Here is a 15,964-nt window from a genome sequence, read left to right on the forward strand (position 1 = left end):
GTAGATAGGTGAGCTTTCCTTAGACTCCTCAGAAAGTAAAAATGCTGACATGCCTTCTTAATAAGGGTGGAGGTGTTGATGGCCCAGGTCAGGTCCTCGGGGATGTGGACAACCAGGAACTTAAAGTCAGGCACCCGCTCTACCTCAGCCCCATTGGTGTAGATAGGGGTGTGTGTGTGGCTCTTCTTGATCTGCTAGTCCACAATGTGCTCCTTGGTCTTCTGGGTGTTGAGAGACAGGTATGCCAGGTATGCCATCTCATCATCATTGCTGATCAGGCCTACCACCATGGTGTCATCTGCAAACTTGATTATTGAGTTCAAGCTATGAACAGGTACAGAGTTGTGGGTGAACAGAGAGTCCCTGTGTTGGAACTGGTGCTGTAGTGAAGAGTCTGCTCCCTGTAGCTACATTTTTACAATTTTGACTGAGGGCTTTACACAGTTGATAATGGGGTGTATTTGGGGAGTAAAAGCAGGGACAGTTGATCGGATTAGCTGAAGTGTGGGGGCAGGCTCTGTAGGTTTCAGTAATATTGGTGTAGACATGATCCAGGGTATTGTGGGACAGAAGACATTCTGGTGGAATCTGGGCGTGCAGTTTGCAGCTTGCCAATAGCAGCACCAAGTTCTTTCATGGCTGACTTGGCATTAGCATCCGGAGTGACATAGATGGCAGCGATTATGGTACCTATGAACTCACGGGGCTGTTAGAAGGGTTTACACTTAATGCAGAACTCAATATAAGCAGAACATTGGGTCTCAGAAACAACAGTATCCATGCACCAAGCCTTATGCAAACACATCCAGCTTTTCCTTTACCAGTTTCCACAACTGTTCTCTTGGCCCTGAAGATGTTATGGCCCACTAGCTCAATAGCACTGATTCAGCTTGTTGCAGTTGAGCCAGGTTTCTGTGAAAAACAACACATTGCAGTCCATCAGCATTTTCTGAGTGATCTTTTTTTTCATCAGCATTTGATCTTTTTTGCCAGAGACCGTTCATTGGTGAGAAAGATGATAGGTAACATCATCAGTGAGGACTTAGCCTTAGCCTAGCCCATAGCCCACCTCACTCACCCGGTCTTTGTTTATGGTTGCAACGCCGGCTCCGAGCCTTTCCGGTTGTACTGGCTGGTTTACTCGAGCATAGTGTCCTGGCTATCTCTGGTGCTAGCTGATCAAAAACACACTGCCATCACAACAAAGGACTTCATCAGAGGAAAAAAGTAGAAAGTTTTAGACTGGCCAAGTCAATCACCAGACCTTAACACAAGGGAGCATTAATTTCAAATCCTGAAGAGGAGAACAAAGGGAGAAACCCCCTAAACAACTGAAAAAAAACCCTTAAACTGAAAAAAGCTGCAGTACAAATCTGGAATAGCATCACAAGCTTGTGCAGTTATTGCAAGCAAGGGATATGCATCCAAATATTAAGTGTTATTTACTTCAATTTAATGTCATTGGAAAAAGAAAGTACAGCCTAAGTACAGCCTATAGTCCTAACTTCTATAAACAAACAAATAACCTCAGGTACAACAAATAGTCTTTTTTTTTTCTCAAAAAGTAAACCAACATTCAGAAACTGTGTGGGAAAAATAAGTACACCCTTACTACCTCCACAATCATTAAGAGAGTAATTAGCAGCCACATGTTACTAATGAAATGCACAAGGTTAGTTAATCATCAAGAAGTTTGACTACGTATATAAAAGCTTTTGGCAGTTTGCTGTTCTGGAGCAATCAGTGTGTACATCATGCCAAGAAGAAAGTCTATCAGCCATGACCTCAGAGAAGCAATTTTGCTGCTCATCAGTCTGGGAAATGTTATAAGACCATCTCCAAATGAATTAAAATTCACTATTCTACAGTGAGAAGGATTGTTTACAAATGGAGAGCCTTCAAGACAGTTGCCAATCTTCTCAGGAGTGCGTGTCCCAGCAAATTCAGTCCAAGGTCAGACCATTTAATGCTCAGAGATATAAAGAAAAACACAAGTGCTACATCATGTGACTTACAGGCCTCTGTAAGTACATTTAAATGTTTTTGTTCATGACAATACAATCATAAAGACTGAACAAGTATGGCTTTCATAGAAGGAAAAAGCCCCTTCGTTCCAAAAAGAATAAGGCAGCACAACTTAGGTTTGCAAATCTGCATCTGAACAAACCACAAAGATCTGGAACGATGTCCTTTGGACTGATGAGACCAAGGTGGAGATGTTTGGTTATCATGCACAATGCCATGTTTGGTGAAAACCAAACACAGCGTATCACCACAAACACCTCATACAAACTATTAAGCATGGTGGTAGAAAGTGATGAGTTGTGCTTGTTCTGCAGCCACCAGACCTGGGAAACTTGCAGTCATTAATACAATGACTAACTCCGTTTTATACCAGAAAATTCTTGAGACAAATGTAAGGCCATCTGTCCAGCAGCTTAAGCTGGCCCGAAATGGGGTCATGCAACAGGTCAGTGATCCAAAGCACACCAGCAAATCGACATCTGAATGGCTAAAGAAGAAAATCAAAGTCCAGACCTCAACCCCATTGAGATGCTGTGGTGGGATCTTAAGATAGCTGTGCATAAAAGAATGCCCTCAAACAAACTCCTACAGAAAACATTCACTTCATGTTATTGTTGCTAAAGGTGGTTCTACATGTTACTGAATTATAGGCTGTACTTATTTTTTCCCACCTGGTTTCTGAATGTTGGTTTACTTTTTGAAAAAAAATGACTACATACTGAAATCTGTTGTGGGTTTTTTTTTTTTTTTTTTTTTTTTGTGTCATGAGGTTATTTGTTTGTATATAGAAGCTGGTGACCTAAAATTGAAAGAGGGTGCACTTTCTTTTTCCCATGACTGTATGCATATATATTTGAATTAGCTGTAGCGTCTGTTACTTTCATCATTTTCAAAATAAAGAATTTAGTTCAAACAGTCCTAATATGACTAATCTTAAAAGATAAGTAACATGCTAAATGGCAATCAATAAATACTTTAAACAAAATTGGTGCTGGTGTTCCAATTCACCCCAAAGGTGTTCCGTGGGTCAGGGCTCTGTGCAAGCCACTAGAGTTCTTCCACAACGATCTTAAAAAACCATGTCTTTATGGACCTTGCTTTATGGATTTTGCTTTGTCGTGTTGGAAAAGATTTGGGCTAGGCCCCCCCTTACTTACAGTGAAAGGAAATCTTAATGCATAATAACAGTTGAGGACAACTGTGTGGTTCCAACTTTGTAGCAACAGTTTGGGGATCTGCCCACATATGGGTGTGATTGTCAGGTGTTTTGGCGATATAGCATATGTTTACAGGATCTAAGCATCCTGATCCTGCAATCAGTGGCTCTCACAAAGTCTTCATGATATGGAGGGTAATTGTGAAATAGTCAGCGTAAGCTGGAGAGTGTATTCTGGTGTTTCTTCCCTTCACATGGCTAGGTAATGCCGCCTCTCCCGTATTTAAATGTTGAACATCCTGCAACACAGTTTACACTTGGCCCGCCCTGAGTGTCCATGTTTTGTGAGCCAATACTGATGTTTCTCGCGGTGCAACAAAGCATTGTTAAATACACATTTCTCATAATTAGTTTAAAAACACAAACATGAAATACAAGAAAAATTCCATGAGTTTTCCAGTCTTTCCTGCATGCAATTGTTCTTCAATTACTTTGCCAGGTCTGGAAAGAACAGTTTCTAAATTCCATAATTTTTCCAGGATTCTCACTTCTCACAGGTACAGCCCCAACCAACAAACTATCACAAGAAATCATGAAGCACATCACAAATATTTTAATATAAATTTATTTAATGTGTTTCATGAGGTGGAGATGTTCTTATGGTATTTGCATTAAATATACAGTATGTAGTGAAAATAATTGTTTGTTAAAATGAGGCACCATTAGGATTTTCTAAATATAATGCATGAGTATACAATGGCACAGCCAGAAATTAATTTCAGGAGGGATGAAGAAATATACTACTATACTAATATACTGATCTGACACTGATAGCATTATGCTCCTGCAATTTAGGTTGATGCCAGCCAGTAATAGAAGCATTGATGGCATTGATTTTTCATTTAATCATTAAAAGCTCGATCTACCATTAACCCATCTTACCCTGTTAATGATCTTGCTATAAAATAACATGGAGAAATTACAGGCGAGGAAATACCATCTTATAACCCCAGATCTACCCTTATTTTCTTCTCCTGCAGTAAATCTCCAGTACTTAATTGATATCCCTGAATTGAAAGTGTAGCTACAATGCTGTGAAAAAGTATTTGACCCCTCTGATTTCCTCTATTTATGCATATTTATCACACTAAATGGTTTCAGAGAAGTGTAATGCAAGACAAAGGAGAACAAAAGGAAATACAAAAGACAGTTTTTAAATGATCATTTCATTTATTGAAGGAAAAAGTCTATGCAAAACTTATATTACCCATGTGAAAAATTAATTGCCCCTCTAAACCTAGTAACTGGTCGTGTCACCTTTAGCAGCAACAACTGTAACCAAACGCTTCCAATAACTGGAGTCTTTCACATTGCTGTGGAGGAATTTTGGCCCACTCTTCTTTGCAGAGTTGCTTTAATTCAGCGACAATAGAGGGATTTCGAACATGAACTGCCTGTTTAAGGTCCTACCACAGCATTTCAATGGGGTACAGGTTAGGACTTTAACCAGGCCACCCCAAAACTTTAATTCTGTTTCTTTTGAGCCATTTAGACTTGCTCTTGTGCTTCGGAAGGTTGTCTTCCTGAATAGCCCAGTTGTACTTGAGCTTCAGATCATGGACTGATACCTGAAGGGATATCCCCCTTCAGGACTTTCTGGTAGAGAGCAGAATTCATGGTTTTGTCAAGTATGGCAGGTTGCCAAGGCCCTGAAGCAGCAAAGCATCCCCAGACCATTACACTTTCACCATCATGTTTGACTGTTGGTATGATGTTCTTATTGTGGAACGCCGTGTTAGCATTACATCTCATGTAACGCGACCCATGTCTTTGAAAAAATTACACTTTCAACACATAAGTCCACTGAACATTAACCCAAAATGCTTGGGGGCCATCAAGGAGTTTTTTAAGGCAAACTTAAGACCAGTCTTTACAGACGTGGACAAATTTGTTGGTACCCTTACAGTTCTTTGAAACAATGATTCATTGCTCCTGAAAAGTGATTAAACCAAAAGCAATAGTCTCATATATACCTGCCTGCCCATAGTATGTGATAGATTAAACCAATAGAATTGTGAAGAGAAATGACTTATTGTTTATTTTACCAAGATAATCTAAAACAGCCTAGACAGATAAAAAAAAAAAAAGATTAGAAATCATTGCATTCTAATCATGTTTCAAACTAATTGTTTAATCTTAATTAGTGTCACAGGTGTCTTCAATCTTTGTAACAACCAATCAGCCTATTTAAAGAGAGAAAACGGTCCACTGTGTAGGATGGTATCATGGACCAGAGAAAGCAAAAGAGAGAGTTGTCTGAGGAGCTCAGGAAGAAAATTATAGATAGCCATCTGAAAGGTAAAGGCAATAAGACCATTTCCAAGCAGTTTGATGTTCCTGTGACTACAGTTGCAAATATTATTAAAAAGTATAAGGTCCATGGGACTGTAGCCAACCTCCCAGGACGTGGCCGCAAGAAGAAATGCAACCCTGGGTTGATCAGAAGGATTGTGCAGATGATAGACAAAGAGCCAAGGAAAACATCCATTCAAGCTGAACTCCAAGGTCCGTTGCATTTTAAACAACAATGGGCTCCATGGAAGAAGACCCAGGATAACACCATTATTGAAAGGAAAACATAAAAAATCCAGACTGGAATTTGCTAAAATGCATGTTGACAAGCCACAAAGTTTCTGGGAGAATGTCCTTTGGACTGATGAAACAAAACTAGAGCATTTTGGCAAGTCATACCAGCTGTATGTTCACAGACAGAAAAATGAGACTTTCAAAGAAAAGAACACCATACCTACTGTGAAACATGGAGGTGTCATATTTTGGGGCTGCTTTGCTGTGTCTGGCACAGGGGGCCTTGAATCTGTGCAGGGCACAATGAAGGCTCAAGACTATCAAGGCATCCTGGAGAGAAACATACTGCCTAGTTTCAGAAAGCTCTGCCTCAGTTGCAGGTCCTCCAACAGGATAATGACCCAAAACACACAGCTAAAAGCACTCAAGAATGGCTGGGAAAAAAGAAATTGGACTATTCTTAAATGGCCCTCTATGAGCCCTGATCTTAATCCTATTGAACATCTGTGGAAAGATCTGAAAAATGCAGTGTGCAGAAGGCACCCTTCAACCCTCAGACAGTTAGAGCAGTTTGCTCAGTAAGAGTGGGCCAAAATATCCGTTACCCGATGCAGAAGTCTCCTTGTAAACTACTGCGATCGCTTGTTGGCAGTGATTGCTGCTAAAGGTGGTGCAACAAAATATTAAGTTAAGGTACCATCTTTTTTTTCCCATGTCATTTTCATTTGGTTCATTATGTAAAATATTCAGTTTAATCGAAAATCAAAAGTAATGTCTGATTTGTGTTAAACATGGAATTAACAGTGAGTGATGCCATTAATGTTTGTCAGTTTCAAATTATTTCAGAGGTAGTTGTGGGTTCTTCTTTTTCTTGGAAGGGTACCAACAATTTTGTCCACATATGTTCTTCTTGGTTAACAGTGATTTTTGTCTTGCAACTCTCTCACGGATACCATATTTGTCTCTTTTTAATGGTGAAATCATGAATGCTGACCTTATCTGAAGCAAGCAAGGACTGCATGTCCATAGTTCTTCTAGGTTTTTTAGTGACTTGCTGGATGTGTCATTGCTGCACCTTAGGATGACACCAACTTTCACCGACCGTTGACAATTTTCATTCTTCTGAGAAGATTCACCATTGTTCTACTGTTTTTCATTTGGAGATAGTGGCTCTCACTGCAGTTTGTTGGAGCCTTAAAAATGGCTTTGTAACCCCTACACTGGTATATTTCAATAACTTTCTTTCTCATCTCTTCTGGAATATCTTTTGATAGTGCTGCCTCAGCAGGGGGAAGAGCTTTTTCTTACAAAGCCCCACAGTTATGGAACAGTATCCCAATTAGTGGTCAGGACTCAAAGTCTCAGTGTTTAAATCTAGGCTGAAAACCTATTTGTTAAGGCCTTAGTTAAGCCTTTTGTTAATAGCCTTTCTCTTAGGTAAAGGCAAGATCTGGAGGGTTCCTGGGCATAGAGGGTTCTGGTAAACTAGGATGTTCAGCTACTGTCGCATTCTTTAACCATTCATGATAAGAGCATACCTAATAATCTGTGCTCTCTCTTCCCTCCCCTCTCTCTCTCCCTCTCTCTCTCCTTCTCTCTGAGCTACAGATGCTACTCCTGACCCTTTCTGCTCTGGGGATCTGCCTGATCCATCCTGATGCCCTCCAAACAGAAGTAGTTCTCATCAGATGAAATCACTTGCTGCTAAGGATGGCTCCACATCAACAGCCTAAAGATCACCATCAGATTACTGTGGATGATACTGCATAAAAACCATAAAGATGGCTGTGGATGTTCTTCCTTGAATAGCCTTAGGACTGCAATTACTATGAACGGTTTTGCACTCCATCAATGAACAGTTGATAACATCAACACAATAGACTTCAAGTTAAAACTATTATGAATTCAGAAATTACTCTAATGCGCATACTCATAAATTGCTAATAAGTTCATGTTTACACAATTGCACTTTGTTGATATAGTATACAGTTATAAGGGAAATTATTTATAATCACACTATCTGGTGTCACCCGGATGAGGATGGGTTCCCTTTTGATTCTGGTTCCTCTCAGGTTTCTTCCTAATGTCGTCTCAGGGAGTTTTTCCTTGTCACCGTCGCCTCTGGTTTGCTCATTAGGGATAATTTGATAAATTTAAAATTTATATCCAGAATTTATATATTTCTGTAAAGCTGCTTTGTGACAATGTCCATTGTTAAAAGCAGGACACAAATGAAAGTGAATTGAATTGAATTGAAGTTTACTAAGGTTGACTTTGTCCTATACTATATTTTGTCTGAAGATCTGAAACAATGAAGTGTGAATATTTGCAAATATGCAAAATAGAAGAAATCAGGAAGAGGGTAAATACTTTTTCATATAACTGTAGCTGGCTAGGAGCTTTCAAACAGAAACAGGAAAATGCATGATATTAATTGGTTAATCCTGATAGCGAATAAAATGTGATTAACCAACTTAAGGGGAGCTTCACTTGATGTCTGGGGCAGTTAAATATGGGATCTTAATGATGACGTTTATGACCTTTTATGAACATCATTACAGTTTGTATTTGTATGTTTGTATCCTGCAAGAGCTCCTGAGTTTGTGTAAATACACAGTGGAGTCCAAAAGTCTGAGACCACATTCAAAATCTGGGACTTCTTTCCATTTAAATTGGAAATAAACAGAAAGTTTTAGAATTTTGAAATATGTAAAACAAAGAAGTTGAATGTTCGACATGAGTATTTAATATTCAAGATTCTGCACTATTTCTAAGTCCCTATTTAAATGTAAGCAAATTTGTGATATTGACCGTGTTAACTGCTTTGTACAAAACATCAGATTTTAGGTCAGGATCCCACTGTACATATGAGACTCACTAGTCGGTCGTATAATTGGAGAGTTACTGCAATTTTATACACAGAATACACTGTCAAGTTTAAATAGCTTACTTATTTCAAGTACACACAAATTTAATTAAAATTTTGTGAAACTTATTTGTTTTATATTAATGCACTTAATATTATTTTAATAATTAATGAAAGCAAGCCAAAAATCCAGAAATTATGACAAATAAGGCATTTAGTAATTTAATAAAGAATGTCACTGTATAAAAGGAGGACGGGCTAGTCTGTGCATATGGTAGCCATACGCTGATGCCCTGCAAATAATTCAGCTGACATTAGACTATTACTGATTTAGTAGCTACTACTGATTTAGCCATGACACGTTTAGAAAGGAATGGATATGATTTTTTTCTGAGAATGAAATTGAATAATTCATTTCCACTTTGAGATATTCCTTTTCTTTCACTGCTTTGTTTATTTTCATTTTGTGCTTTCAGCTCTCTGTGAGCTTTTCCTTTTTAATCAAGTTTTGTGGGCATAACTAAATGCAAAAGAGCTGTGTCATGAACGCACTATGACTTTATGTAATTGGCATTTATCAACATGCAGTACGCATGTGAGTACAAAGAAAACAACATTACTGAAATCTGGCAAGACTTTTTAGTTCTGTTTGTCCTACAAAAAAAAAAAATTACACACAACTGTACTAAATAAATAAAAGAGATTAATGAAACAAATTTATGCAGATTTAGGAAAAATTTAGGAAAACGGATGTGAGTACATTACCCGGAATTTTTTTTTTTTTTTTTTTTGGCAACTACAAAGTTATTATTGTGACAGATGTTTCTATTATAATACAATGACAAGAGCTACACTTTTATTTGCTTATGGAAATATGGAAATAGAGCTGTAGTACTTCTGAATGCTAGCTACTGTACTTTGCTGACCCACTGAATAAGTTCAAGTCTAAAGTTTGAAGGAGATTAAAGCAAGAGACTGACCGTTGTTCAATATGCTTTTGAAGATAAATTATCCGTTTTGACTCCTTTAATTACAGAAGTACCTCATGTCTAATTGTTTTTTGTCTAACTGTCTAAGGAATTTTAGGAGAAACATCTGAGTCAAATGAAACAGAAGTGAGAATCATTGTTAAGTCTCATGTTATATTAAAAAGCTTTGAGCAATAAAATTTTCCTATGTGGAAAAGTAATTTTCTTTCCATATCCCAGCTTGTATCCCATGATAGGCATCCCTGGAGCATTGAGGGTTAAGGGCCTTTGTCTGAAAAGTGGTCTCTTATGTAATATGCTGCTTTCTTTACTGACATACAAACATTTTTCTGTAACATTTAATTTTGTGCTGGAAAACTTTGTGCTGTTTGGAATTCTAAAAAGTTTTTGTACTGAATCAATAATGTAGAAGTCAAAAAATAAAAATCTATAACAAAGTTTGTACTAAAAAATAGGGTTCCTAAGAGTTTTGCAAAGTACTGTATGTATGTATATATATATATATACTGCTCAAAAAAATTAAAGGAACACTTTTTAATCAGAGTATAGCATCAAGTCAGTTAAACTCCTGGAATATTGATCTGGTCAGTAAAGTAGCAGAGGGAGTTGTTAATCAGTTTCAGCTGCTTTGGTGTCAATGAAATTAACAACAGGTGCACTAGATGGGCAACAATGAGACGACCCCCAAAACAGGAATGGTTTTACAGGTGGAGGCCACTGACATTTTTTCCCTACTCATCTTTTCTGACTGTTTTTCACTAGTTTTGCATTTGGCTAGGGTCAGTGTCACTACTGGTAGCATGAGGCGATACCCAAACCTTACAGAGGTTGCACAGGCAGTCCAACTCCTCCAGGATGGCACATCAATACGTGCCATTGCCAGAAGGTTTGCTGTGTCTCCCAGCACAGTCTCAAGAGCATGGAGGAGATTCCAGGAGACAGGCAGTTACTCTAGGAGAGCTGGACAGGGCCATAGAAGGTCCTTAACCCATCAGCAGGACCGGTATCTGCTCCTTTGTGCAAGGAGGAACAGGATGAGCACTGCCAGAGCCCTACAAAATGACCTCCAGCAGGCCATATATCTGACCAAACAATCAGAAACAGACTTCGTGAGGGTGGCCTGAGGGCCCAACGTCCTCTAGTGGGCCCTGTGCTCACTGCCCGGGACCATGGAGCTCGATTGGCATTTGCCATTGAACACCAGAATTGGCAGGTCCGCCACTGGCGCCGTGTGCTTTTCACAGATAAGAGCAGGTTCACCCTGAGCACATGTGACAGACGTGAAAGGGTCTGGAGAAGCATCGTTCAGCATGACCGGTTTGGTGGTGGGTCAGTGATGGTCTGGGGAGGCATATCCATGGAGGGATGCACAGACCTCTACAGGCTAGACAATGGCACCCTGACTGCCATTAGGTATTGGGATGAAATCCTTGGACCCGTTGTCAGACCCTACGCGGGTGCAGTGGGTCCTGGGTTCCTCCTGGTGCACAACAATGCCCGGCCTCATGTGGCGAGTGTATGCAGGCAGTTCCTAGAGGATGAAGGAATTGATACCATTGAATGGCCCCCACGCTCACCTGACCTAAATCCCATAGAACACCTCTGGGACATTATGTTTTGGTCCATCCAACGCCGCCAGGTTGCACCTCAGACTGTCCACCTGATGCCCTGGTCCAGATCTGGGAGGAAATACCCCAGGACACCATCCGTCGTCTCATTAGGAGCATGCCCCGACGTTGTCAGGCATGCATACAAGCACATGGGGGCCATACAAACTACTGAGTACCATTTTGAGTTGGTGCAATGAAATTTCAGCAAAATGGACTAGGCTGCTGCATAATTTTTTCACTTTGATTTTCGGGGTTTCTTTGAATTCAGCCCTCTGTAGGTTGATAATTTTCATTTCCATCAAACAATGTGTCATCCTTTCGTTTCTAACACATTACCCAGTCCATATCAGTATATCCAGCATGATATTTTTCATGATATTTTTCCCCATTGAGATCTGATGTGTTTTCCAAGTGTTCCTTTAATTTTTTTTGAGCAGTATATATGTGTGTGTGTGTGTGTGTGTGTGTGTGTGTGTCAAGTCACTGAGATTCTTTTTTTTTTTTTTTTTACATTCAGTGTACCTAGGTGAAACAGAAACAGGGAAAATCCATGATCCTGACTGGTTAATCCAGTTTCCCACCATGGCACCTGGTAGCTAATAAAATGTGATTAAATAAACCAATGTGGTCGAAATGATGACACTGTTGACCTTTTATGAACATCATTATAGTGCAATTACTGCACCAAAAAAATGTTTGACACACAGCACAACGGTGCCGTATGTATATACAGGCATACAACTGTGCTCTGTGTGCGTTAAGTTAACCAACGCATAAGCATTAAACTGTCATAAAACATTTCAGATTGTTTCACACCCGAAATCCGCCCCTACACCTCACGAGATTACTAGAGGAAATGTTTTCCTGTTTTCCTTCTGATATAATAAGACATCAGCTTGTGAATTTCAGAACAGTGTCGTCCTTAAGTATTGGATTATGGCCGGAAATTGATGTAAATCAAATTGACGACACACTGACAGTTAGTTTCCCATCATGCTTCTGCCACTTTAGCGGTTTTTCACGGGCACGCGCATGCTGTGTCTTCTCTTACAGGTTTGGTCCAATCGGTGAGAGCTGCAGCTACCGCGCGCGCGCCGCAGCTGTATTCAGTCTTTTTATTCCTCTACATTGCGTGTATTTCAGTACAGTCGATTTCTGTTAGCGCTACAAGATATACATTCATACTGGAAACAGTATAGATTATCAAAATAGGAAATTACAATGTGGTAAGGTCATTTTCTGTTTATGTATTTCTTTTTATTGATAAGGTAAAAATCGCCATGCTGTTGATAGAAGCGATACATATAAATATGGCGTTATATAGCTATTATAATTTGGTAAAATATGCGAACTGAGCATTGATGTGGTGTCTTCTTGTCCAGGCTGGAGGAAATCTGCATATTTCCGGGCTTCATTTCTATTTACTGTATATTTGTCCATCAGATACAGGGGCGCTGATGGTTGGTTGTGAACGATATGAAATGGTCTGTTCGTGTGAAATACTCGTAGTAAAAATAACCGATTTAGCATTTCCAACGTATTGAATCAACGTACTGAATCATCAACTCCCCGTTTTCTACACATACATCTATGAAAAAGACAGATGTCATATAACAGATAATCGTCAAAAACAAGGCGAACACTAGAACAGCTAGTTTAAAGTCTTACAGCAAAACTAAGAGGCTACAGCTTACAACATATTTAATCGCTCAGGCGAACGTAGCGTAATTCATAAATAATTCATAAAGGGTATGGATCTTCGGTTAGATTGCGCATGGATAGCATTTTTGTTAATATTAATCTTCAGAGAGCTCCTGGTGAGGAAGACTCATGTTTTTCTTTCTGTGTTCTATCAGTACTCCAGGAGAAAACACGCTGCTGGGGGATTGCTGCACAATGGGCAAAGTAGTCTAAGGCTGTAATACCAACCAACTCCATTTGTACCATGAACAGCACTGCCTGGCCTTTGGACCTTGCAGATTTTGCTAGGAGCCAAGCCTTCAACAGCACTCTTGGGCAGACTCCTGTCAGCGGCTGGGCCTTGATCCACACTGCTACTCTGGCCTCCTGCTCTCTTCTCCTCGTCCTTATCTTCTGCCTGGGCTCTTATGGCAACTTGGTAGTGTTCCTCTCCTTCTTTGATCCAGCATTCCGCAAGTTCCGTACCAACTTTGACTTTATGATCCTGAACCTGTCCTTCTGCGACCTGTTCATCTGCTGCGTTACTGCACCCATGTTTGCTCTCATCCTTTTCCTGGACGTCGGGGACAGTGGAGGTGGTGTATCAAAGGGCTTCTGCTTTGCCTTTCATCTCACTAGCTCAGGTTTCATCATCATGTCTTTGGAAACAGTGGCAGTCATCGCCCTGCATCGGTTGCGCATGGTACTTGGCCAGCAGCCAAACCATGCTGCTTCCTTCCCATGCACTTTGTCCCTCACTGCCCTACTGTGGACTTCTAGCTTCACCCTGGCAGCCTTGGTCAGCTTAAGAGCCTACCCCAGGAGTGCTGGTCCCTGCCTGCCTCACTTTGGTCTCACGGGGAATCGGGCAAAGGTGGTGTTGTATGTGTACCTAGCAGATTTTGCTTTTTGTGTGGGTGTGGTGTCCATGTCATATCTTCTGATTGCACAGGCACTGCGAAAGAATGCCCTGGTTCGGAAGTGTTCTGTTATCATGGTGGGTGCCACAGGTCCCCCAGCCGCTCCTCCAGCCTTCATTGCTGCTGGATTTGAGGGCATACAGTGTGCTGTCCAGGTGCCCTCACTATATCGTAACCAGACCTACAACAAGCTTCAGCATGTTCAGACACACCCCTTTACAAAGAGTAGCAATCGGGCCCTGGTGTCCAGGGCTGCCACACATGCTACCTGCTGTCAGTTTGTTTCCAACCTGTCCACAGCCAAGGATTCCAAGGCTGTAGTGACATGTGTGGTCATAGTCATATCTGTACTTCTGTGCTGCCTGCCCATGGGTGTGGCTTTGGCACAGGATGTTTTGTCGCCTGAGAACAGCTTCGTTCACTACCAGTTTGAGCTGTGTGGATTTGCTCTGATCTTTCTCAAGTCGGGCATAAACCCATTTGTTTACTCCAGGAACAGTGCTGGCTTGCGACGCCGTGTGCTCTGCTTCCTCCAGTGGCTGGCATTTGGCTCCTTCTGCTGCAAGCACAAGACCCGTTTGCATGCCATGGGCAAGGGAAACCTGGAGGTAAACCGCAATAAGTCCTCACACCATGAAACCAACTCGGCCTATATGCTCTCGCCAAAGCCGCAGAGGAGGCTGGTGGACCAGGCATGCGGGCCTAGCCAGTCTCGGAACAGCATGCCCAGTATGCGCGCCACAACTGAATGCAAATCCCATCCTCCTAGCACCTCCACACCCATCAACACCCGCATAGAGCCCTACTATAGCATCTACAATAGCAGTCCCTCAGCTGGACCCAGTTCTCCGAACAGCCTGAAGCCAGTGAACTCTCAGACTACAGGCTTTGCTAAGAGCTTCATGGCCATGCATTATCACATCCACCAGGAGGCACTGCAGGACTTTGACAGTACCTCAGCCCATCAGATCCCCACACCATCAGTATGAATGCTGTACTGCTTCTAAGCATATATGGAGCAATAGAATTGCAGTGTTTGCTTACATGATATACAAGAGAATGTACATTGTTCATTTGTGGTTTTTCAGTGCTGGACTTTGAGAGGCTGTGCACATTTAAACAGAGTTGATGGTAATGCAGACTATCCACAAAGTGTTACTGATGTTCCTTGACTTAAGGATATTCTATTTTTACACTGACATGGAGTTGGTGGCGAAAGTGTCTTTTCATTAAGATAAAGTATTTGTGAAATTGTTATACATTTAATGTCGTATTAAATGTTTTGCAAGTGTATTTTTTATTGACTTCATTTTGAAGAACTAAACCGAGGGAGAGATGGAGCACACTGTAGGTTCACTGTAGATTCTGATGAGGCCCATCTGAATAAGGTGAAATCATGTAAATGGTCAACCATCATCAATGTTATAGATTTGTTACACCCAAAAAAAAATCAATAATAGAATTAAACATTTAGCAGCTTCATTATGAAAGTACAATTATATTTTGTGTCAGCTTTGTTTAACTTGTCCTGGAGAGCTACACTCTAAGTATTTATTTTCAGATATAATACATGATATGTCTAAGCCAGATTGTCCAGAGTATCTAGATGAAAATAACATTCAAAACATGCTAATTCTATATTATAGCAACTCAAAATGCAAATGTTCATTTTAAATTAATGACTGTTTTAAGCAGTTGTTTTCAGAGTGCAAATTTTAACTGATGTTGAAATGGGTGAATTAATTAATTACTGGGTAAAATAAATGAAAAGCCAAGTAAAGTGCTAGGCCACTACAAGCCACCAGAACAGCTTACATGCTTAAATCCTAGTTCCTAGAACTGTACTGGAGGGAGGAACACCATTCTTCCAAAGAATGATGAAGAGTGCTGTCTAATACATTGCTTCAAAATCTCCCATAGGTGTTCAGTTACATTGAGATTTGGTGACTGTGAAGACCATAGCATATAATATACATAATTTTCATCAAACTATTCAGTGTCCCCTCGTTTCCTGTAGGTTGGGGTGGGGTCATCCTGTAAGAAACCACTCGCATCAGGCGAAAAATGTTTTGTCAGAATAAGTTTGCTTTGCAGTGTCCTCCCTCTAAGAGGACAAACTGAACCAAACCCTG

The 15,964-nt window shown here is 40.5% G+C and overlaps 1 protein-coding gene across 1 annotated transcript; it reads left to right on the plus strand.

Annotated features, from left to right (window-relative positions):
- The first annotated feature begins 12,168 nt into the window (after nt 1–12,168).
- Nucleotides 12,169–15,125, plus strand: gpr75 (G protein-coupled receptor 75). The gene is made up of 2 exons (XM_026943103.3): nt 12,169–12,458; nt 13,089–15,125. Exon 2 carries the CDS (start codon nt 13,178–13,180, stop codon nt 14,819–14,821), a length of 1,644 nt encoding a protein of 547 aa, XP_026798904.3. The 5' UTR covers nt 12,169–12,458; nt 13,089–13,177; the 3' UTR covers nt 14,822–15,125.
- Nucleotides 15,126–15,964: the final 839 nt, after the last annotated feature.

The sequence above is a fragment of the Pangasianodon hypophthalmus genome, chromosome 28, assembly GCF_027358585.1.
Source record: "Pangasianodon hypophthalmus isolate fPanHyp1 chromosome 28, fPanHyp1.pri, whole genome shotgun sequence".
In the NCBI taxonomy this organism is placed as follows: Eukaryota; Metazoa; Chordata; class Actinopteri; order Siluriformes; family Pangasiidae; genus Pangasianodon; species Pangasianodon hypophthalmus.

Coding starts and splice junctions, on each gene's coding strand:
- gpr75 (XM_026943103.3), top strand. CDS start 13,178: ATGAACAGCACTGCCTGGCCTTTGGACCTTGCAGATTTTGCTAGGAGC.